The 25,589-nt window shown below is 41.7% G+C and overlaps 1 protein-coding gene across 2 annotated transcripts in view; it reads left to right on the forward strand.

The window, feature by feature from the left end:
* The window catches only part of ANK3 (ankyrin 3), a 331,394-nt gene that overhangs the window by 177,101 nt on the left and 128,704 nt on the right, over positions 1-25,589 (forward strand). For both annotated transcript variants that reach the window (XM_019935870.3, XM_019935867.3), the window contains exons 12-18: positions 346-444; positions 3,080-3,178; positions 6,201-6,398; positions 7,981-8,079; positions 8,367-8,465; positions 14,892-15,089; positions 19,806-19,904. In XM_019935870.3, the coding sequence (XP_019791429.2) occupies positions 346-444; positions 3,080-3,178; positions 6,201-6,398; positions 7,981-8,079; positions 8,367-8,465; positions 14,892-15,089; positions 19,806-19,904 (891 nt within the window). The remainder of the gene's footprint in view (positions 1-345; positions 445-3,079; positions 3,179-6,200; positions 6,399-7,980; positions 8,080-8,366; positions 8,466-14,891; positions 15,090-19,805; positions 19,905-25,589) is intronic.

Raw genomic sequence — 25,589 nt, forward strand, 5'->3', positions numbered from 1 at the left:
CATATGGATAAGGAAGGCTTAGTAGCAAAGGGAAAAAACCTTCAAGGTATTTTGCTAAATATTTTTTATAGAGCTATATAGAATGTGTGAAATAAATCTTTCTTCTTTAATGGTTATGACATAGGCCTTTCATAATCATGGAACGTGCTTTAGAGACATGATGAATATTGATACGTTTGCCTTATAAAATCTATGACGTCATGGTGATGTCTTGATGTTTTCTGATCTGATCAATAAATTGGTTATCTTAGCCTGGATGGATGGATGGCAGGTAGGCAGGCAGGCAGGCAGACAAACCCTTTTTAAAATAAGCCAACAAACTGACATCTCCCTCTTTTTCCCCAGTCGGGCCTTACCCCAATCCATGTTGCTGCCTTCATGGGGCATGTAAATATCGTGTCACAACTAATGCATCATGGAGCCTCACCAAATACCACCAACGTGGTAAGTATCCTTTGAACAAACTAGGTCTAATTGTGAGCATTTATGAAACTGGAAACGATTGCTCTCAATCTACTTATTTTTGTTATAGGTAAATTAATTCCCATTTAACTTGAGTACTTAGAAAAGGGCAGAATTTTGAAAATACCTGTGGTTTCCTTTATTTCAAAGGCAAGATCCATTCGATCACTAGCTGGTCACAGATTGCTGAGACTTAGGGACTGTGTATATTACTACTGAATATTATGCTTTAGAAAATAAAGTTTTGTGGACAGGGAGAGTTTTTTTTTCAATAGAAGCATTATGTTGCATGCATGATGGACCTAGAGATTATCATACTAAGCAAAGTAAGGCAGAAAGAGAAAGAAAAATGCCATATGATATCGCTTACATGTAGAATCTAAAATGTGACACAAATGAACTTATCTACAAAACAGAAACAGACTCACAGACATAGAGAACAGACTTGTGGTTGCCAAGGGGGAGGGGGTTGGGGGAGGAATGGATTGGGAGTTTGGGATTAGCAGATGCTAACTAGTATATAGAGGATGGATAAACAACAAGGTCTTACTGTGTAGCACAGGAAACTATATTCAATATCCTGTGATAAACCATAATGGAAAAGAATATGAAAATGAATATATATGTATAACTGAGTCCCTTAGCTATATAGCAGAAATTAACACAACATTGTAAATCAACTATACTTGAATAAAATTTTTTTAAAAAATAAGTGTTGCATGTTGAGAAGGTGGTTCCAACACTCTCCTTATTGTGATTTCAAGTAATTTCAAAGTAATTTCTCTTCAGCGTGCTCGACAATGTTATCGCAAACCCATGGAACTCAGTTCATTATTGGATGTTGTTGTTTTCCCACACTGAGCATTGCTCTGCAGAACCATGAGACTCACTTCATAGTAAATGTCAGAGGAGTAACTTACCACCCTCGATCCGCATGTGGCCTTTGACATTGCTTTACAGAATTTTAAGTTTAGCAGCATAACAATCTTAGCACCCCAGACCACAAGCATAAGAACACTTGTTGGACTCATGAGCACCAAAGAAATAAAAATAAAAAGAGGAACATTCTGGGACAGAAAGGGCAAACCATAAGGTCCTGCGTCCTCACCCTGAGGGTAGGCCCCCGAAAGACTCTGTGTCTTCCAACAGCTTGAGTCACATCCACGTCAGACCAGCTCTCAGCTGAAATGCAGTCTTTCCTGGTACTAACGCCAGGAGAGAAGGTTTTCCTTTACAAAGAGAACACTGGGTAACATGGTCACCTACATCCTCAGCACCTTTTCAGGAAACATAGCAACAAGTTTCGTGTGAACTGTATCTCTGCATATCCTTCCATGGAGGTGGATGTCCTATAAAGCAAAGCGATATCTATAAAAAGTAATTTAAAGGTGGGCACTGGGACTTCCCTGGTGGCGCAGTGGTTAAGAATCCGCCTGCCGATGCAGGGGACATGGGTTCGAGCCCTGGTCCGGGAAGAGCCCACATGCCGTGGAGCAGCTAAGCCTGTGCGCCACAACTACTGAGCCTGTGCTCTAGAGCCCACGAGCCACGACTACTGAAACCCGTGCACCACAGCTACTGATGCCCGCGTGCCTAGAGCCCATGCTCCACAACAAGAGAAGCCACCGCAATGAGAAGCCCGCGCACCGCAACAAAGAGTAGCCCCTGCTCGCCGCAGCTAGAGAAAGCCTGTGCACAGCAACGAAGACCCAACGCAGCCAAAAATAAATAAATATATATATAATTTTAAAATAAAAAATAAAAGTGGGCATCACTTGTGTGGGGGAGAATATATTTGATTTTTATCACTTTTTACATTTCAATCCATATGTGTTTTCTATGTTGTTTTCCTTTTTTTATTATTACATAAACGAAAAGATCATCTGAATTAAAGTCCATTTGGTGAAAAGCAGCAGAGGCGGGGGAAGTCCAGTGGCAAAGAAAATAACCCCTTGGGATAATGCCCCAAAGGATAATGACCTGTTGAGATAAAGCAGGAAATGCAAACCAAGGGCAAGCCACGTCTGGCCCTTGGGTGTGTTTTGTGTTGCCTGTGCAGCATTTTTGGTTTTCTTTTGTTTTGAACTCTGATTTTTTGACCAGCATTCAAGAAATATCCACAAATATGCAGACTGCCGCTGTGTTTGAAAAATAGGAAGGTATGGCATGATACGGCTGGCATCGCGAAGAGTTACTGGAGTAGCCCGCTGACGCCAGCTAGCAGCGCCTCCCCCAGCCAGGATAAGGCCTGGCCTGTCTCCAGGAGCATTCCCCCATCTGCCCGCTTCACTCGCCTACCCTCCTGCTTGGCCCCATAGCATTTGCCTTTGAACCCCCAGTGAGGCTACACTGTAGATTATTGAGCACGGCTTCTGATCCTGCCGTGCGCTCTGGGCTTACACTGATGGCTTCCATCATGGACCAGGTTCCTGGGAAATTCTTGTGTATTTGATTTCCTATCTTTCCTATTTTCAATAAGGAAGTGCTTGGAACTACTTTTTATTTAAAAAAAAAAAAAAAACCCTCCATCATCAACTTTATGCAAAGCAAATAGGCCAGTCTTCTTTAGAGCTGCCGTTAAGTTACCTTAAGTTACCTAACGGCTCCTGTTCCCCAGAGAGGAGAAACAGCGCTGCACATGGCAGCTCGGTCCGGCCAGGCCGAAGTCGTGCGGTATCTGGTGCAAGACGGCGCTCAGGTAGAAGCTAAAGCTAAGGTATGTGCCGAGCGTGGAAGTGTTTGCTTCGAGAGAAGAAATGATTTTAATAAAACCTTTAAACATAGGCATGCTTTCTTCCAGGATCACTCTTTTAAAGTAATGAACCACCACCAATGACAAAAGTCTCTACCCAAGGGATATTGAAAACATCCCTTCCCTGTATGTGTATCTACTCAATTATTTAACAAAATGAAATAGAACAAGAACTTTGTGTCCTTGGCACATTGCTCATCCCTAATGGCTTAGGAAACAAACCTAGAATTGGCCCACAGTTGTTTGCACTCTATGGAGAAGGGCTCATGCACAAAGCTTCTAAAACAAGCACAGTTTGGAAGCATAATTGAGTTCTTTTGGTTGACCTAGATGTCAGCTGTCAGAGCCACAAAAGGAAAAAGGGAGTTTGAACTTTTTCTCTGCAAGTTGTGAAACCATAAACCCTGAGACTTGGTCAGAGTTGTTCATGGAACATAGAATATAGAAGAACATCAGGGATGAGCTCGTTTGTCTGTTTGTTTGTTTGGGGCCGCACCTTGCGGCATGTGGGATCTTAGTTCCCAGACCAGGGATCGAACCCACGCTCCCTGCATTGGAAGGTGGAGCCTTAACCACTGGACAGCTGGGGAAGTCCAAGGGCTGAGTCTGAATGCGTCATTCTCTGCCTGGCATTTACCCTCCAGAAGAAACTCACTATCTGTCACCGTCTTGATGGTAGTTGGTCTGGTTATCAAAATGGCAGTTTAAAATTTGTTGTTTATTTATTGATGTTTAGCTTTTTTTTAATGATTTTTTTTCAGTGCATGAATAAACTATAATTTACCAATTTTTTTTTTTAAATGGCAGTTTAGGTCAAGAATTGTAAATAGATATGTAAATACCTCAACCATTTAATTTTAGCCCTTCAATATACATTTATTTGTCATTTAATTACATACTTTGTAGTTTCTAGTTTAGGGTTAAAAGAAGAGAAGACTGAGGCATTTGCAAAGCAGTTTGAGTCCAGGATATTTCTCAACTTTTATAATTTTCCCCCAATCTATTCAGCTCTCCTACCCATATGTAGTTTGACCATAGTTGGCTTTTTGGTTTTGTTTTTTTTTTTTTTCTTTTTTGGCTGTGTGGCATTCAGAACTTCCCCAACCAGGGATTGAACTTGTGCCCCCTGCATTGGAAGCATGGAGTCTTAACCACTGGACCACCAGGGAAGTCCCATAGTTGTTTTTTGGGTTTTTTTTGCAGTACGCGGGCCTCTCACTGTTGTGGCCTCTCCCGTTGCGGAGCGCAGGCTCCGGACGCGCAGGCTCAGCGGCCATGGCTCACGGGCCCAGCCGCTCCACGGCATGTGGGATCTTCCCGGACTGGGGCACGAACCCGCGTCCCCTGCATCGGCAGGCGGACTCTCAACCACTGCACCACCAGGGAAGGCCCCATAGTTGGTTTTTCATCACCGTCTACCAAGGCTCTCCAAGGCTTTTAACAGTGTCCTTAAAGCCTTTCCTTCGGTACTCATATTTTACCTGTTAACATATTATGTCATATAATTAGTGTAAACATAGTACAAGCTAGAAAAGTACTAGTATAAACACACTAGTGTGGGAACAAACACAACTAGGTCTTTGTAAACATAAAATCCACAGGTGGGTACAAAGGTAGTGGTAACATTCTAGTCAGCAGACTGTAAACCTTAAGTGTCCGGTGTATCGTGGTACCAGCTGGTAGATTTTACAGAGGACCTAGAAACAGAGCTCCGCAAACGTTTTCCGGAAAGGGCCTGATCATCAATATTTTAGGCTTCACAGGATACTGTCTTTGTCCACAAACTCTCAGCTCTGTCATTACAGAGTGAAAACAGCAATAGTACATAATTTAATACATCAGCAAATGGACATGACTGTGTTCCAATAAAACTTTATTTACAAACACAGGTGGCAGCTGGATTTGGCCCCTGGATTTTACTGTTCTGATCCCTGATCTAGAGGATGTTGGTTAATCAGTTAAGTAGATTTGTTACGAGAGGCTGTACTCTACCATTACAAGAAACCTCACATTTTTGAGTGTTGTTACATATGAAGCGTTTCATCTAGGAAATGGTTTCACCCACAAGCTGAAATTGACCATAAGATATATAGTTATCTCATTAAAGAGATAATATGTGTCATTGTTAAGAGTCTGACTTCCATAGCCAGTGGCATCTCCCCTAACTTCTCACACTTCCTACTAGTTACACAGACCCTCTTGCTTTGATCTTGACCTTTGCACAGCAGTGCCCTGTGCTCCAGCCTCTTCTCTCTACTTGCCCTACATAAAGTATTTACCTGGACTTTTTCACATCCCGGTAGGGGATTTCTCTCCAGAGGGCATCTTTGGGCAAACAAGGAAAAGATACCCCTCCAACGTGGGGATAAGGCCCTCAGGGTGCAGGACTTAGGAGTGCCTTGTGTCCTTGGGTGAACTGTCATAAGGTGCCTTCCACTCCAGGCAGATGCAGCCTGGATGACAGCTCGGCAAGCAGAGGATGGGCTGGCTGTCAGCCCCCATCGTAGCTGGGAACCTTCCTCAACCATCCTACACTGCCCTCTCCCCTCTCCCACTTTTGACTGTGGGAAGGCAGCACCAATAAAATAATTCATTACATATGAGTACATGAGAACTGGTGGAGGTATAATATCCCTCCCAGGTATTTCCGTTTTCCCAGGATACATTCCCTTATCTCCCCCAAAAAGGAGTCATCAGAGGTTTAAAAATTGCTAAAGTATAGCAGGACGGAGTGGGGATAATTTCTAGATAGAACTGCCTTTCACAATTCTCACGCTGATAGGTTACTCAGAGGGTGTTTAAGGTGCTTAGATCTGCCATCCCCACCTTTCTGAAACTTAAAGAAAAAGATAAATGAGGTTCTTTTTAGTATTGAATCAAAGAGTTGAATGTAGCCTCTGATACCAAGCAGTGAAGTTTCCTGTATTTTTCACAGTGGCACCATTGTCCTCAGCTCATCAGCCCTGAACTTTTACTTGTCCTATAGGATGACCAAACCCCACTCCACATTTCTGCGCGATTGGGGAAAGCAGATATAGTACAACAGCTATTACAGCAAGGAGCATCTCCAAATGCAGCCACGACTTCTGGGTACACCCCACTCCACCTTGCAGCCCGAGAGGGGCATGAGGACGTAGCCGCCTTCCTTTTGGATCATGGCGCATCTTTATCTATAACAACAAAGGTATGAAAGCCAGTCTTAGAATCCTGCTGTGTCCCCAAAAAAACATTCTCTTTACAGTTTCCTGCGTGGTAATAGGTACAAAAGGTGTACAACAGCAACTCTACTTGGATCCCAGGATTAACATGGCCAGCAAAGCCCTGGGGTGGGGCAGGGTGATTTGGTGTGTGTGTATATCTTACATTTCTCACTACATTATCTTCTAATGAAACCTTATTGATGTCTGGAGTCAGCTATTTCTTGCAAGTTGTTTGACAGATTTAAAGGGTACTTTAAAAACACAGCCACAGATTTCTGTTGCTGAGGGCAGGTATACAAACCACTTTATCAAAGCTCAGTTGGTTAATGCTTTTATAATACTTTCAAAGCAGGAGGTGTTTTTTTCTCGGTTTGTTGATGCTGCTTTTTTTGTTGTTGTTTTCTTTTCTGATTTATAGGTTTTTTTTTTTTAATCTCAGCTCTGATGCCTTACAGTAATGACCCACCACACAGTTGCTTTTCAAGTGCAGAATGCAAAATTTAGAGCTCGTTTTTCTTTGATCCTACATAAACTAGCAAGTGTGATAGCAAGATGAACTGGCCCACGGCATGTCTTAGAAAGCTAGAAATTGGTGTTACACCCTTTTTGAGATGCAGAGAAGAAGCATTCATGTGTAATCAATGCAGAAGATAATTACAGTGATTACAAATACTTGGGAAACTATCTGAACAAATGATGACTTTCTCAGAATTCGACCCCTCTGATTCTCTAGGCTCCTCAGTAGACATGCAATTCCTGGATCTCATTTAACATGTGTAACAGAGGAGTGGGTGATAGGGTTTTGAGTGTCCTGGCCTTTCCACCATACGAGCTGCCCACTTGCTCTAACTGGCTCTAGTCCCATGGGGTCAAATATGTTGACAGCCCTCTAATCCCTCCCTCGTGCTTGGGGCCCTAGCTGTGCGTGGTGACTGACCAGTCGCTACCCAGATCCTGGTAAGAGTTGGAAGCAAGAAGAAGGAGCTGCTCAACTCTCAGTATCCAACTCTCGCCTATTTATTGAGATAGAACCCTGTGTTATTGTTCAGTTCACCTGTGGTGGCTAAAGTGTGAGAATCTCTGACTCCTACCCCTAAGGACTGGGTCATACATACAGACGTGTGTATACGTGTGGCAATAAAGAAAGGGGAAGAGAAAGGCTCCAGTCTGGTGCTGTGGGAGGTTATGGGAGGTCCAGACTTGTCCTAGATTTTTCCAAGCCCTCCAAATCCAAATTGGGCCTGGACCCTATAACCTATTCTTCCCACAATGTGAAATCCCCAAATGGCCCTAGAATAAGCCCCAGATCCAGCTTTCCAACTTCATCCTTGTCAGGTACCTGACTAGTCCCCAGGATTAGTGTCTCGTGGCCGAGCCAACAGAAAGAGAAAGATTAAATATGCTGCTCATCTGTTGAAAAGGGGACTCTTTAACTGTTATCTGCCAGTCTTGGTCCTTAAGTACAGGCTTAACTGCTCTTCACCATTAGAATAATGCCTCAGTTCTAGAAGAGTGATGCCTTTGTGTCGTTTCTATTACTCATTATTCTTATGTTTATCGTTTCAGAAAGGATTTACTCCCCTTCATGTGGCAGCAAAGTACGGGAAGCTTGAAGTAGCCAGTCTCCTGCTACAGAAAAGTGCATCTCCGGATGCTGCTGGGAAGGTATGGGGTCATCGGCCAACTTGTAACAGGCCACTCCCATGATAACAAAAAACAAGCGCTTGCTAACATTCACCAACAGCCACCTAAATTATAACTAATCCATATTTAAGTCTCATAGGATGAAGATGACAGCAGAAATAGGAGGTGAAAGCTGGGGTCCAAGTGTTGTGGAAACTGGAATGTAAACTACACTGTGTGTTGTATCCAATGTAATCCCATCTCCTAAATCTAGGCCTCTGACGTTAAGGCACTTTGACACTGGTTGTTGTTTCTGCACGTGTTTTCAGAGCGGGCTAACTCCACTGCATGTAGCTGCACATTACGATAATCAGAAAGTGGCCCTTCTGCTTCTGGACCAAGGAGCCTCACCCCACGCGGCTGCAAAGGTACCTGTACTGTGACAGCATGAGGAGACTGACGGGCAGTCTCTATATGTATATTTACTTTGGCTTCGTCTGTATCACCCTCCTAGTTTAGGCATCCCTTAAAGATCATGGAGATATAAGTGCCTTAGGAAGTCTGTGCCTTCGGCTATTTAGTCAACTCCTGTGGTAGATGCTCAATAAATACTTACTTGTCCATTGTTATTCCTTGAAAATCCAGGATGTCCTGGAGTCTGAGGAAAATCCAGGAAAAATAGTTGAAGTCCTCTTTAGCCAGACTAAAAACGTAAGAACAGCCAGAGAGAGTAAGAAAGTTCTCATTTGTCAAAGTGATAAAATATGTGTTACATTTTCCTGGCCATAAAACATTGCCTTCAAGTGGTTTATGTGTGCTTAATAAAATAAGTTGAGAGGTTTTGCTCATGCGTTGTTATTATTGCTAAGGAGAATCTTTATTCTTTTTTTAAAATTTATTTTATTGAAGTATAGTTGATTTACAATGTTGCGTTAATTTCTGCTGTACAGCAAAGTGAATCAGTTATACAGATATATACATTCCTTTTCATATTCTTTTCTATTATGGTTCATCACAGCATGCAGACTATAGTTTCCTGTGCTATACAGTAGGAGAATCTTTATTTTTCTGTATTCTTATTGTTAGGTCTTTTTTTTTTTTTTTTTTTTTTTTGCGGTACGGAGGCCTCTCACTGCTGTGGCCTCTCCCATTGCAGAGCACAAGCTCCGGATGCGCAGGCTCAGCGGCCATGGCTCACGGGCCCAACCGCTCCGCGGCATGTGGGATCTTCCCGGACCGGGGCACGAGCCCATGTCCCCTGCATCGGCAGGTGGACTCTCAACCACTGTGCCACCAGGGAAGCCCCGTTAGGTCATTTTTGACCGGTAGATAACAGAGATTTCTCAGAAAAGAGGTACTTAGAGTGAATGGCTTCCTTATGACTCTGGTATTCCGACTTGAGAAGCAAATCATAAAGAGTTTATTTAAAGATAGGTTAGCATAGTGCTGTTGGTTTAATGAGTTCGCTATTGTTGAGCAGGTAGTTATGATCAGAGAACACTGGAATGATACAGAGCACAATTTAAAATGCTATCCCATTCTTTTCCTAAATACTGTTGGTTGAAGGAACTTTTAGCATCCCTCCGGCTTTTTATATTTGTTTAGCTCTTCCATTTGGGGGCAGCTATAGTGTTCTGCTTTAAACTTAGTGTTTAGATCAAATCTCTTGTACACACAAATCAAAGAATTTGGGCTATTCTAAGTTACTTTGGGTACTTTCAGAGATAAAAGTTTTCAGGTACTTTCTCCATTTAGAGAGTATGTGATCTTTGAAAGTTATTTCTCTTCAGAACCTTTTTTCCTGTATTTCTCAGTCATCTCCTGCCCCATCATCTTCAGAATTGTACCCAGTGAAATCTACAATTCAAAATCAAGCCCCCAAACTTGCTTTTCATCTAAGAGCAGCTTTTTCCCATAATTTCTAGCCCTGACATTCTTTCTATCATAAAGCCATCCCTTGACTTTTGAAAAAACTTTATTTAAAAAAAAAGGAATAGCAACATTATTCATAATAGCCAAAGTGTAGAAGCAACCCACGTGTCCATGGAAGCATGAATGGATAAACCAAATGCAGTCTATACATGCAATGGAATATTATTCAGTCTTAAAAAGGGAGGGAATTCTGACACGTGCTACGACATGAATGAACCTCAGAGATACTATGCTGAATGAAATAAGCCATCAAAGGACAAATACTGTATGATTTCCTGTGGAGACACAGTGTAGAATGCTGGTTGCCAGGGGCCAAGTGAAGGAAAGAATGGGGAGTTAGTGTTGAATGGGTAGGGTTTCAGTTTAGAGATGGATGGTGGTAATGAACAGAGAACATTGTGAATGTACTTCACGCCATTGACTGTACACTTAAATGGTAAGTTTTATGTAATGTGTATTTTACAACAAGTTTTAAAATGAGAAAAATTTACAATGAAATGTAATAGTTGTCCACTTCATTTGTTTATTTTCCTATCCCTTTAAGCCTGGGCCACTTTTCTTCTGTTATAAGTACCCTCAGGCTCATGGCAGGCAACCAGTAAATAATTAATAGGTGAACTATTCATTCCTCACATGAGAGTAATAATTTTGTCATAACTAGTGCTAAGTAGTTTAGAATTGACAAAAGTCATAAATAAGTGAAACAAAATGAGTCCAGTCCACCTTTTCATCCACAAATAACTCTGAAAAAGGCCAATAGTTGATATATTTGTAGTTGATTTTCAGCTTCGTATTTGTCCAACAAGACTTCACGGTTCCCTATCTGCAAAACATCTTTGACAAAGAGTCAAAAAGCAGTTCTTTAACAGCCCTTTAGCCTTCAGCATATCTTTTACAGTCAACTGAACACAGGCTTTTCTAAGAGGACATTCATTCACATTCCCATAGTGCAGTTGCCTCCGTAAGAGTCTCTGTATGCCATGTCTGACACATGTCCAACCATCCCCACGTTCTGAGGCCGTGGTCCTGGTCAGGAGCTTTTTCTAGTCTTTGATCCTGAGCAAAGCCAGTTCTATCAGTTAGGGTTTGGTTCACCTGGTAGAAAAAAGACGTAGCTACGGTGGATTAAACTGATGAGGTTCTGTTTGTTCTCTTGTCATAACCAGTCTGGAGGCAGGCAGGTGTTGTTGCTGGTTCAGTGTTTCCAGAGTGTAAAGAAAATTTCCTGTGATTTTTTTGGGTCTTTCTTCCAGCTCTTGTTGCTCAGGCTGCCAGGTAGTAAAGCAAGTCAGACACAGGTAGCCCACAGGGGCAGCTCTTACTGTTCAGGCAGGCCCCCTTGGAGGGCCTGTCACATATAGGTAGGATGGGTTTTCATAGGGACTAAACTTTTTTAAACGAAATTAAATTTGTTTTGTCATTTTTTTCTGATTTCTTTAAACTGAATAGGACATCGCAAAAGAGGAACAGTGGGTTGGAAGAAGGTAGAAGAGTAATATTTGAAAAGCAGACTGATAAATGTGCCCTCATAACGTGGTATTAAGTACCCTAATCACCAGTAGGATGGATTGAGAAAACACAACATTAAAAAAATAAATAAAGAAGAAGAAGAAAGAAAGTCCGACAGCAGGGCATTGCCAGAAGCTCCACCCAGCCATTTCTCCTTACATCTCATTGGCCACTTCTTTCTGCAAGGGAAGCTGGGAAATGTAGTTTTCAGCAGGGCACAACACCAAAGGTTCTTTTATTAAGGAAGGAAGGAGAATGGATATAGGGTAGGCAAATAACCTTCTTTCCTCTAGGGAGGCTACAGCATTTCTGAATTCAGGTAGTGGTGAGAAAGGAGGGACAGAAACTCAACAGAGCTAAGCATGCATATGGATATGACAGACAGCCGTGCTTTCCATGCTACCTCTTCCTTATTCAGATCCTTTCTTCTTGGAGTACATGATGCTTTCTTGTTGCCCTTTCTTCCCTTTTGTAGAATTGCGGGCATATTTTCTTACCCACATGTGCCCTAGAAACACGATGTGACTTGAGCTAATGGAAGAGGAAGGAGGGTGCTGAAAAACTAGATGGGCTTCTCTAATCCATTTTAGCCAGATCTATTTCCTGAGGCAGGACACTGTGCTGGAAAGAGGATTGGCTTGAGTTCAGGAATAACCTGGGCACAGGTTGTGGAAGGGTTAGTGAGCCTTAACTTACTATTTGTCAGATTTCTCTTTCATAAGCTGTACGGTATATCTGTTGGCATGGATCAGTAGAGATTGTGAAGGTTTGGGGGAAAAACATAAAGTACAGTGTAAATATATTACTTTTAATCATTTAAAATTACATCTGCTCTTGTTTTTAATCTTGAAATGCAAAAGGACACATGGCATGCACTTTGTCCTCTACATCAAGAGGAAAAAAGTATTGATTGAGATTATTCTCTAGTTCAGTCTCTCACTACTTTATGTCTCTTCTGATAAATGTATCTGTCTCCTTTTGTATGGCAAGTAAGAATCCTTTAACTTTCTAGAAATTAGAAGTTAGGAAATTTAGAAAATTTTATCATAGGTCTCAAGATAAACTCCTTGTTTCTTATTCAAAATATTTCTTAAGCCTTTCTGAGATAAACTAGCCGTTCTAAAATAATACCCTAAATTGTTTTTCCCTTGCTTTATACTTTGCTTTGTATCTCAGGTAAGGAGCTCAGCATAAACCCCTCAGTAATAATGAGTAGCTTGTCTGGAATTGGCATGCATTACACAGATGTCAGAGCTTCTCTGTTTTTTAAGAGTCAATGATTTCTTGGTGGAATTAAAAGTAATCAAGAGGATTGTCACATCTCAGAGGATACTGACTTACCTTTAGAGGTTGAGAAGTTCCTGACTGATAAGATGCATGATTAGAAGCTGCTGTGACTTTATCTTGCCTTTACCACTCTAATTAGTTCGTGTTAAGAGTCTTGACTAATCAGGTTTCCTAGCACTGCTTTGTGAATTTTCCCTTTTATTCAGGGGTGGGGATGGTAGTAAAACAGATCACCCCCTCCTGTCGCTCACTGTAGAATCGGGCTCAATCCAGGGATCTACATTAGGCTCTGAAGACGATCTCTTTAGGGTGTGTCTGAGCAGAGGGCCAAATGCTTCTGAGGTCAGCTGGGGTTTCCAGATGGCAATAGGTCAAAACTAAAAATAGGAGCATAAAATCTTCTACCCTGGCCCATCCTGTTCAGCAGAGGCTGGTTTCATAAGAGTCTCGAAGTGGCATTTGCACTTTCTTCAGTTGATATCCAGCAACCTTAAATCTTCTAGAATGAGGTATAGAAAGAATGTTTGTCAAGGGAGCAATGCTGTCACAGTAGAACATACCACTGACATAAACATGAGGGTTAATTACAGTAGGCTGGTCGACCAGTAGCCCCCCACTGCCCTCTGAGTTGTTTCTGACCCATCCTTATGGCTTCGAAAGATTGTGACTGATCTGTTGTCCAGATTTGGATCATATCCCCAAATCTAAATCCTATTTGTATTTTATAAATTCTAATTATTCTTTTTTCTTTCTCTAAATCCTCTTGTCTATACCAAAAAAAAAAAAATTCTAGTTTTTCATTGGCATTTTTTATGTAATTAGATTCAGGCCCATGTCAAAATGTAATCTTGCATTCCTCTTAAATGACTGTGAGTCAGGACAGGGTTCCCTAAGGCAGGGGACCTTTTTTCTTAGGACAAGGGCTCCTGAAGCAGCTCATTAACAATTTGTCAAAGGGATTTTTGTTCCTTCCACCTCTGAGCATCAGAAGTCAACCAAGAGAAGGATCCCAGAATGTTCTGAAAGCTCTAGTAAGCTTGACTCAAATCTAAGGATTTGCCAGTCATTGCCCGGCTATAGAGATACAAAGACAAATGTGGCACAGTACTTGCCCTTAACAAATCTGCATTTTAGTAGGAGGAGACAGATATATGAAGAAGAGTGCCACTAAACATCTCCAGGATTTTGACTGGAGTCAGCCAGGTGAGGGGCAGGTATAAGAGTGGAAGGGGAGGGGCTTCCCTGGTGGCACAGTGGTTGAGAGTCTGCCTGCCGATGCAGGAGACACGGGTTCGTGCCCCGGTCCGGGAAGATCCCACATGCCGCGGAGCGGCTGGGCCCGTGAGCCATGGCCGCTGAGCCTGCGCGTCCGGAGCCTGTGCTCCGCAACGGGAGAGCCCACAACGGTGAGAGGCCCGCGTACCGCAAAAAAAAAAAAAGAGTGGAAGGGGAGGTGAAACACTTCATGGGGGTGTGACCCTTGAGCTGAACCTTCAAATGAAAGATGCTGGTCCCAAGGGCATGTTGGAGAAAAGCATTCTTGGTAGAGTAAGGCAAGACAGAAACATGAGCCATATGTTGTTTGGGGACCAGTCTAGCTGAAGCATGACTGGAGTTTCATAAAAGAGGCAATCAGAATGGCAAATGGGAGTAGATTACAGTATCTTGACTACCATGAAAATTAAAAATTTCCACTTGTAAGCAACAGGCTAGTAAAGGGATTTTAAAGGTTGACTAATGGCTCTGAACCTGCCCCGGTGGTACCATTTGTTTGTTTCCTAGTTGGGTTTCCTCTCATTCCTGATATATAAGGCAAGTAATTATTGAGCACCTGCTAACACAACTACCTGTGCTAGGGAGTGCTACCATCCATTTGTAAAACCACTGGTACTCTGACTCTTTTGCATTACACTCTCTAGAGTACGTTTCCCCTATTTAGGAAAGTGGGAGGTATGAGGGCACTATGTTACTAGCACTTCTTGATTCCTCAGTGTTTGCTTACTTGCTAATGATTTTTTTAAACCATCAAAGAAAATCACTAGAAAGGGAAGCATACTATTTGAAAATGCACTGCACACATTTTTATCTTGTGACTGGGCATGTGACCAAGTGATTTCTGTTGACAGAATGGTTATACACCACTGCACATTGCTGCCAAAAAGAACCAGATGGACATAGCGACAACTCTGCTGGAATATGGTGCTGATGCAAACGCAGTTACCCGGCAAGGAATTGCTTCTGTCCATCTTGCAGCTCAGGAAGGACATGTGGACATGGTGTCACTGCTCCTCAGCAGGAATGCTAACGTGAACCTGAGCAATAAGGTAACCTTTTTTCTTTTCCTCTGCGAAGCATCCAGCGCAACAAAACCTCACGTTCAAAAGATCGCTAAGAAGTCATGAAAAATTCAGGTCAAACAGAGAGTGCAAAGTGTAGTATGCACAAAAGTATGTACCAACATGTCATTTATCGTAGGAAGACCTCGAAAACAATCCGTTTAAACAATAAGAGAATGTTAAGTCAATAACTGCAAAGTCATACTGGTGAGTAACAGAGCCATAAACATGAGGTCCACAAAATTGTTCTAGTAACGTGAAGTTTTGTTATAATGTAAAGTCAAAGGGCAACCAGAACATAGTAAATAAGAAGTTGTAGGTTGTAAATAAAAAGTTGTAAGTTGATCTATGCCACAGATATTTGGGGGGTACCTACTGCCCGTCCCAGTTTTAAGTCCTAGGTTACAAAAAGAAACTGGAAACAGGTCTGCCTTCAGAGAGTTCATTTTAATAACAGAAATTTAGAGTAGCTGTCTTACTCCATAGATCAAAAGGTTAGTCTCTGTAGGTAAACTGGCAGTGCCAGGGAACTTTTTAAGTCTCTGTTCCCAGAAGTCTTCAGACTCCCCTGACCTCACGTTCGACATCCCCATGGTTAGTGAAGAGCTCTGTGAAAGTCCAGCCCACAGTTACCCAGAGACATGTTACGGAGGTCACTGCCTCCACTGTGTATAGCAGAGAATTTGGGTTTGCTGACCTGCTTATTAATACCTGAGTCTGAGATCTGCCCAAAATACAAGACAGATATTCCTTAGTCTTCAGATTTAAAAAAACCTGCAAAAGTGTCCCCAAATTCCCGATAATCCAAACTCCCTGTTATTTAGCTTCTCCTCTACAGGATGGTGATGGCACAGCTATGACATTTCTCAGCCATAGCTCAGATATTGGAGTAGAGTTTCAAGATAGCAGTAGTTTTATGGCAATGAATAATAAGTAGTTTAAATATTTTAATATATGTGGCCTGTGTTTTGTGATCACAGAGGCTTTGAATTTCCTGGGTATGAATCCGAAATCTGACTCCTACTTGACGTGTAACTTGATTGGACAAGTTATGTGACATCTCTGAGCCTCACTTTCATTCTCTAATAAACAAAGACAACAGTCTTTACTTCCCAGAACTGTCAGGAAGGTGACTAACATTCAGCACCTTCTTCTAAGTGGAAAAAGAATAGTTGTCTTAATTTTAGACTTTTCACAGTTTGGGGAAAAGGTTACTCTGCACTAATCTGAATTCCCAAGGTGGTAATTTAACAAATTCTATGAACCAAAAGACATACGTAAGAGAATAGGAAAACCTTTTTTCAGTTTTAGTATCTTGAAAATCCTTTGTGATCATGGCAAACCAAACACAATTTTCTTTTTTTTTCTCGTGTACTGATTTGCTTTTCTCATATCTTTCTTTTTAAACATCCCTTATGGAATGTATGCCTCGGCATTAACGGGAATCACGAAGCAATTTCAAGTAGTCATTATAATCAGGATTTGTTTGAGCTGTTGAATTTCTAAGGTTCATATACTAATATATAGACCAGGCTTATAGTAGTTTGCTGCAAAATTCAACCTGTCTTAATGAGATGGAGGACGTGGCCTTCTCAAATCGAAGCACATTCTGGCATCCATCAGTGTATTTATTCTCAGGAGCCCAGAATATTATATCTCATTAATTCTCCCAGAGACAATACAGACCTGAACAATTGGTTAACAGGTGAACATTTTCTATAGGTCTGACACCAAAGTACTGTGTAATAAACATTTTTTTCCTTTAAATTCCTTTAGCTAACCCGTGGCAATATACGTATTTAGCCTTGAATCCACCTTAAAATCATTTTTAAAAAATTTAGGCTGAGAACACTTCAGAAAGAATTTCCCAGTGTCTGCTTCGGTAGGCTAGATCAACCAAGGGAATTCTGAGGACCAAAAGACACAGCAAAGGAAGAAAGCCTGGAAACGCCCAGCCACCTTCCTGAACAAACTCCACATAAGCAAATATATCACCAAGGAAATTCCCATTAGCACACTGCACTTAAGGAACTTTCAAGCACTTCACAGTACCTAGAAATGGTCTAATAAGAAGGCATTTGTAAGTCTTTGCTTCCTTTCTCAGGAGTCATTTTCTGTATCAAGTATTAAATAAGTTCCAGTGTGAAAACAGAAGATCCGCAGAGCTCTATTCAATAAGGACTCTGACGGGTTTTCTGTCCATGTTTCCTGAGCTGCCAGAGTTTGAAACATCAGTTACTCTCCCTCCACCCCTTCCCCCTTCCCCATCCCACTTCCCCATTTCACACTTGCTAAACAATGAATATTAAAAGAAAGATTTAGCTTTCGTGAAAAGTATGATTGAACCAAACACTTGATGGTTTTCACTTATTTCTCTTCCTGCTATTCACCAGCGGTTCCCGGGTTTTTAAGAAAAAGAGCCCATGAACCTACGTTCCTGCCGAAGTACTAGTGTTTGATCTGGTGCAATTTTGCTTTTGACGTTCCCACTTTCCCACACGAATTCTGCAGACCACAAGTAGCTGTATTTCTTTACACAGCCAATAGAATACGAAGCAGAGCTGTTGCTCTTCCAAGTTGATGGTGTTCTCTCTGTGCCCAATAAATGCCACTTTTAAAATGAGCCAATGCTCAAAACCTTTATCAAAGGTTAACAGATAACTTCTGAACTCACACAGGGCTGTTTTAACCATCACATTTTGTTTTTTAAATCACGGATGTAAAAATAATTTTTTCTTCATTTAATTTATACTATGTTACCGAAAGATGCTTGCTTTTTCCTCTGACTCAGTCGATTAGTGGGTGGATTAGACGCTAGATACTCGACTGGTTATACAAGGATTAAAGGTACAGTAGTTGCCTCGAGAAGCTCACAGTGGTTTGAGGAATACAGACGAGAAGAGAGTTTAAATGCGGGATTATGATGCTCTCGACAGAACTGAGCACGCAGGTGGTTCGCACATAAATAATAACAGTGAAGCCTTTTTCGAGACCAAGGGAGAGAGAGGGAAGCCCAGGAAAGCTGGAGGTGACTCCAGGCCAAAGGTAGAGTGGACAGCACGAATGTCCCCGGGGAACGCGAGAAAGTAGGGCACCAGCCACAGTACATTCCCCCAGCTGTGCTGAGAACCACTCAGTAAAGTTCTTCAGAAGGTTTGGAAAGTCTCAAAATTAGACTAGGGGATTGTGACACTTTTACAGAATGTTACAGCTGCAAATATCTGTTGCCCCTAAAGTGGAACGTGGAACATTGTTCTATGATTATGTCAGTGTTTGGGTGGTGGCCGTTTTGGCCCCAGGCTTATTTTTCTTGGATTTCAAGTGAAGGCACCAGTCCTCCTTTTCCTGTTTCCCCTTTTATCCAGTTTGGGTGAGCTTCTTCCAGAAGTCTGTAAAGAGTATTAGAAAGTCAAGAGTGAATGACTCTTCCTGAGTCCTGTCATTAGTTTGATGGAATAGCAGCCCCTAGATAAATACTGTTCAGCATCTCGAGGGTTCTGTGCCCTTCCTGGTGCTGCTTTTGGTTCACGCCTTTCCTCTGACAAATAGGACAGGTTGATGGCCTTGCTACGCAGATGCAGAGGAGGAGAAAGAGGCCGTTAGGACTCAGGACATTAACTAGTATGCTCATAATGGATGAAAGAAAAGAATCTGGACGCACTTACACCAGCTTACGTTCTCTTAAATGTTATTTATGAAAAATGCAGCTACAGAGGACTTTTAAACCAGGGTGCAGTCTTGGTGATTCTTTTCTTGGCCATTGGGATAACCACATCGCCTGTCCATTCTGTGGTAGAGTCAATTTCAAGTATCTGGTCTCATTAAATGACCTGGAAATGTTCACGAGATAGCCTGCATATTACATTCTCATGAGACAGCATTTATATAACCTTTCACAGACCGTTTTTCCTACCCAGAAGCAACATAAAGAAAATATTTGTCAGCCTTGGGTATTAATATTTAATGGAGAAAATGATATCATCATATGTCAGTATTCAATTTATAAACAGTTTTTATTTTAATAAATTTTTCTAAAGCTAGTCATGCGTTGGTAGTGCGTTAGAACTCTTGCATAATTTTGTAAAAAAATAAAAAGACTCTATTTTAAAAAAGTGAACACTGAAGTACATAAGAGGAAAATGATATAATGTCTGGGATTTGCTTTAAAATACTTCCGCAAAGCAAAGAACAAACAGGAGGTAGGGCTGGATGAAGCAAACGGAGGAAAACCTTGATAATTGCTGCATCTGTGATCAGTACACAAGGTTCAGCCCATTCCCTCCACTTTTGAGGATGTTTGAAATTTTTCGTTAAGCCTGCAGATAACCATGTTGTCACATGCTAGTATATCAACTTACTCTGTAGATTTTTTTTTTTTTTTTTTTTTTTTGCGGTACGCGGGCCTCTCACTGTTGTGGCCTCTCCTGTTGCGGAGCACAGGCTCCAGACGCGCAGGCTCAGCGGCCATGGCTCACGGGCCCAGCCGCTCCGCGGCATGTGGGATCTTCCCGGACCGGGGCACGAACCCGCGTCCCCTGCATCGGCAGGCAGACCCTCAACCACTGCGCCACCAGGGAAGCCCCTATAGATTTTTTTAAACATAGAAATTGTAGACTTACTCTTCTTGAAGTCCTAAATTGTTTCTACAGCACGCCTGTGTGTCCTCCATCCCTCCTGTGAGATGACCACTTTCATCTTTTGCAGAGTGGCCTGACCCCACTCCATCTGGCTGCTCAAGAAGACAGAGTGAATGTGGCCGAAGTCCTAGTAAACCAGGGGGCACACGTGGACGTCCAGACAAAGGTACACAAAAAGATGGTGCTCATCCAGAGTGTCATTGTGACTCCTTGTATGGAACAAGTACAATTCTCTAGGGGCAAAAATAAATCTTCCGTCATATCTTTTGTACTCGTTATTTCAAACGTGTATCTGTACAAGGGACACCAGTGTCTCTGGTTGTGGTGTCCCAGGTGCTTTGACCTTTACTGGCCTGAATACTTTATGTAGCTGCATATTGCTGCCTCCTGTGTTAATGCAGTTTATTAATCCTTGTTACAACACATCTGCCCATCAAGGGCAGAGTGTGAAAGCTTGGACCTTTTTTAATTTTTGTGACTGAGTTTTAAGAAATGCATACCGAAAAAGTTGTCGAGGATACATTAAGTTTTATTCAACTACTACTCACTTGCTAAATTTCTTATGGTGTATATGATCGCTAGCAACTCCTTCCCTTTCTCAGCCAAAATAGTTATCTTTTCAAAAAGAAATTTCTGATTAATCTCATAGAATGCCACCATTTCAAACTCACATAAGACGCATGGGTGTTTTGTGTCATCATCAAAGATAGGACTTCATATCAGTCTTTCTCTGGATATTTTCTTTCAGCACTTAATTTTGTTACTCTTCATATCAAACTTGTATCTACTTCAAAATGTAACTTTGTTTCTGTGTGTCACATTTTTGACACAAAAATGAATGCTTGTTACCTATTATACTGTGAATACGAACATTTCTGTGTATAATATAGATGGATTCTGAGGTGTGTGGACAGATACTGAAGATATTAATAACATAGAAGGGTCACCAGGAATTAGCCAGGTAAAAAGGTATTGCAGACGTCAGAGTCAGGCTGGATTTACCGGACGAGCACAGGAGGCAGACCTGAGTAGACCACACCCTTTGCACCGTGTTCTGACCCTCTAGGGCTGTGGCTTCTCCACCCATACTGCATTCTATGAGAAAGAATCTGCCCAAAAGAGACGTGACCAGGCAAGATCCTTTATGCTTTTTAAACTCTGTATTAAAATAGTGAAGCAAATATAATGGTCCCTGGCTGGGGTAGTCTTAGATAGAGCTGTGACCCAGGTAGCCTCCCTCACTCCCATTTCTGAAATGCCTCGTGCCCTTCAAGTCCCCATGGCCTCTTTGGTAGCCTAAGTGCCCAGTTCCCTCTATTCTGTTTCTTTCCAAATTTTTCATTCTAAAAGAACCCCTTAGCCCCGAATGCCTTCCTAGATAGCTGAATGTTTAACAGAGAAACCAGTAAAGGCAACAGTAGTGGCTGAATGGTTTCTTGTTACTTACAATGAAAATACAAGCATTTTTCAATCTGAAAAGCTCAGACTGGATTTAGCTTATATTCTTTACTGTGCTTGTACACTTTCATCAGAAAAGAAATCTTTACTTTAGAAATTTGCAACTTCACGGTAAATAGATTCACCCTGTGTTGTTCTGTTGACACACACACACACACACACACACACATACACACACAGACTTATAAACATTTTATTTGGTTCCCTCTCCCTTTATAAATTAAAAATTTGAGAAGGCAATAACAGGGTTCTGTTTCTCAGTACTTTTTATCTCAACACATCCAACATATACACCAGCAAAATTCAGTCAGGGATTAAGGCAGTGATTCTCAAGGGCAGGTTGGGAGGAGAAGAAATGGTGCCGTGAGCCTTCTGTTCTAGATTTGCAAAAGCAACCCCACGGTTTAAGAGTGTTGGGTCTCCACCAGGGTTTCTTTCTAACCCTGTCCAACTCAGGTCACAGTCTGTAATCATTTTTGTACTCAGTATAATATTTCTGAAGCATGTACCTTTTCCTGCCCTTTACAAGTGATGTAGTTCAGAAAGCATCTGTCTCTTAAAAAAATTAGAGACAAAAAAAAATCACTCTCTCATCCTTTTTGTTCTCAGCAAAGATCACAGCACCAAAAAGAAGTGAGGCTATGATTGTCCCATAGTTGAGTAGAGCAGGAGTGCAAAGAGGTGGGTTGCTTGGATTTGCTTCCTAGCCTTGTAAATAAGGAGTTGATTGTATCCCATGAGCTTCCAAACTCTTCCTGGTAAAGGTGACATCCCCAAGCAGCCGACAGGTAGAATGTATGGTACCATTTGAGTCACTGGCTTCAATTTTAAAATAGTAATAATTAAATTATCAGGAGCTCTTTTCTCTTGTGGGGAAGAGACCAGAACATCCTGGTAACAGCCGTGCAGCCTTCCCACTGGCCTGCTGACCCACCATATCTCCACCTCACTTTGTATTTGAAATTCACCAAATCAGTTCAGACTAAATTGTGCGGCTGGCCACGGGGTCTAATGCTCAGTGTCGTACAGCTGAAATGAAGCCACTTCTTTCACTTTTTTTTTTTTTTTTTTTTTTTGCGGTGCGCCGGCCTCTCAGTGCTGTGGCCTCTCCCGTTGCGGAGCACAGGCTCCGGACGCGCAGGCTCAGTGGCCATGGCTCATGGGCCCAGCCGCTCCGCAGCATGTGAGATGTGGGATCTTCCCAGATAGGGGCACGAACCCGTGTCCCCTGCATTGGCAGGCGGACTCTCAACCACTGCGCCACCAGGGAAGCCCTGTTTTGCTTTTTAAAAGGAGAATCTCTGGAAGCATTTTATTTAGACCACCCCAAAGCACACCAAAGCACTGATTCTCGGAGGTACTGATTAGCAAGTAAATAGTTAAATTAGCTTTCTTTTAATGTGTGTAAAATCATGAAAAATGTTTATTTGATACACACTCTTTTCACATTTGTTTCTAGAGCTCTTTCTAGTTGTTCGATTCTTACCTGAGTGATACGTTCCTTGTCCTCACAGAATTCACAGTCTAGAGAGGGAGACACAACAATAAAAATGTAATAATAATAGCAAAACTTACTACTCATTTTCTCTGTGTCAGATACTGTTCTAAGCATTTACCCTTATTAATTTGTTGAATCCTTATGACTATCTTATAAGGTTGATAAAATTAGTATCCCTATTCTACAGAAACTGAGGCACAGAAAAGGAATTGCTCGTGTAAGGTAACATAGCTAGCTGGTCCAAAGCCTGATTTTGACCCCATGTATAAATAAATAAATTCAGAGTTATTGGCGTTAACTGAGTTATTTACAAAGGTGGGAGTATAGAAGGGGTCTGTAGCTGGTTCAGCATCACAGGAACATGAGAAAAAATTGGGGGCACACCCCAAGATACTGCTAGATAATTAAGATGATCTCAGAGGACCTTGATGTGCCATGCTTAAGTTTTTAATCCAGTTTGTACTGGGAAGCCTTGAGAGGTTGTAAACAGAAGATGATAAATCAGATATCTGGTTTAGAAAGATCCTAGGAGACAATGCAAGGAACAAGTTGGTAAAAGAGCTTGGAGCAGGGGCCGTTAGAAGGCAATTGCTGAGGTCCAGATGAAGAATAGAGAAGGCCTCAAGTAAGGGGCGGATGGGATGTTGGTAAGCAAGAGAGAAATTGAAGAAATACTTAACAAGTACAAACAATAAGACTTGAGACCATGTGTATATAGGGACTAAGGAAAAGTGAGAGATTCAGGACGAATCTGAGGATGTGGCCCTGTAACCAGGTGATCACAAGTCCCGTTCAGTGAGACAGGAAGTGAAGGAGAAGAAGCTGGTTGGAGAAACAGCACCCTGAGTTCTGTATTGGGTGTGTTGAGTCTTACATGACCTAGGGGCTCTCTAGGTAGAGACAGCTAGTAAATGACTAAAGCTTTGGTCTGGGATACAGGAGGGGCGTCTGGACTAAAGATACCGATTTGGACGTGGTCAGAATAAATGCATCTGTTGAAATTGTGAATGTGGACGTGATCGTTGAGGAACAGTGTGGAGGAAATCAAAGACAAAATCCCTAGGATCAACGATATTTTAAAGTGGATGGAGGAGGTGGAAGGAAGCAGGCCTGACTGAGGGCAGGAGGGAAATCGGGAAAGAATATGACATGGATGCCAAGTAACTGAAGACTGTCAAGGAGAGTGTGACACAGAAGAGAAAACACTAAAACACGTGCACTGGAGTGGCACCGGGGTTATTAGAAGGCAGTTTCACTGGAGCAGTGGAGGTGGTGAGGTATGGGGAAAATGGAAGGGAATGGTGAATAAAAATGGGGTTTTTTTTTCAAGAAGCTTTAAGAGAATATAGACCCAGGAAAGGAGAGAAATATTTGAAAGGAGTGATTATTGTTTCCATGTTTGGAAGTATGGCAGTATGTTAGTAGGCTAAGAGGAAGGTGCCAGTAGAAAGAGAAATGGTCATAGAAGTTATAAGGGATGTCAGAAGTGGGATAGACTGGGTTAGGGATGGAGATGACAATTGCCTTATTCTTCTTCTATCATGACGGAAATACTCTTTCATAATCTTTGACTCTTCTGTAGTCCCTGAGAGGATCTTTGTTTTGTTTTCCATTTTAACCCCACACTAATTTTGGAGGTGAACAATAAAGTAAAAAATTCACAGGAGAAATTTTTTCAACTTTTTTTCCCTTTTTAGCGTGCTAAGACGTTCAACTGTAGCACCTTCAGGAAATGAGATACTGAGAGTTTATTTTCAGAGTTTGTTTTCTAAAGGAAAAATCTCTGTCTGTTACTAAATGCAACTTTTCAATCTCAATCAGTTTTATTGAAGTAAAATTATGAAAAAGCTATTTATAGAAATATCTTACAGCCTGCCATATTATTAAGTAATATGTAGTGTAACATGTGACAAGAGAAAGGTATTCCCTAAAACAATAGTATCAACATAAAAAAATTTGAAAACAAAAAATTTAACTGAAATAAAATCAGGGAATAATTGTAGTTGTGAGTGGGTGTGTTCACTGAGGAAGACTATGACAAGTGCAAGGAAGGCCAAAGACAGACCCAAGAGAGCACAGGTTTAGGAGGTGAGGAAATAGTGTGGATTTCCTGCTCCCGCTTTCTCAAACCATGTTGCATAGGGAGGCACCTAACTACTGCTCAGTAAGATCTCATGCTCACGTACCATAGATCAGAAACAGCAGCCTGAATATTCCATCTGTACCTGTTTGCTCTTCCTACACAAATACACCCTTTCAGTATTGCCTAAAGAAGATGACTTAACTTCAGCTTATAATGATGGTATAAGTAGGCAACAGTGAAAAAAGCAAGCAAAGACTGCTCAGTTATCTGAACTATGACTGTTCCTTAGTTATTAAAGAAAGAAGAGTTGGTCTTTCCAAAATGTATTGCCACTAGTTGAAGGGAATTTCCCAAATCACATCTCTCTGGGCATGTGCAAGGTGCCATTTACCATGGGAACTTTGTGGCCCTCAATGAATGGAGGAGCCCCAATTTTGGTTTCTCTGGATGAAAACTAAATCTTCCTGGCATGCATATGTATTGTTAAGAAAATACTGTAGTATTTGTGGAGCAGCAAGAAGACCAATGTCTTAGAGCAGCGTGAACAAGGGAGAGACTCGTAGGAGACGAGCTCAGAGATGCAATAGATGGGAGGCGGAGAGCAGGGTCCAGACCAACCGTGTCCTAACAGTCCACTGTAATGACTTAGGGTTTTACTAGGAGTGACAGTGAAGCTATGAGGATGAGAAGAAACTGTACATTAAGGTACTTAGAATAATTCAATTTCTTCTAAAAATCTGATCAATACAGTAGCACAGTAGCCATTGGAAAGTGTTGCATCATTGCTTAGGCATGTTGACCAGAAACTTGAA

This window comes from Tursiops truncatus, chromosome 16, assembly GCF_011762595.2.
Source record: "Tursiops truncatus isolate mTurTru1 chromosome 16, mTurTru1.mat.Y, whole genome shotgun sequence".
NCBI lineage: Eukaryota > Metazoa > Chordata > Mammalia > Artiodactyla > Delphinidae > Tursiops > Tursiops truncatus.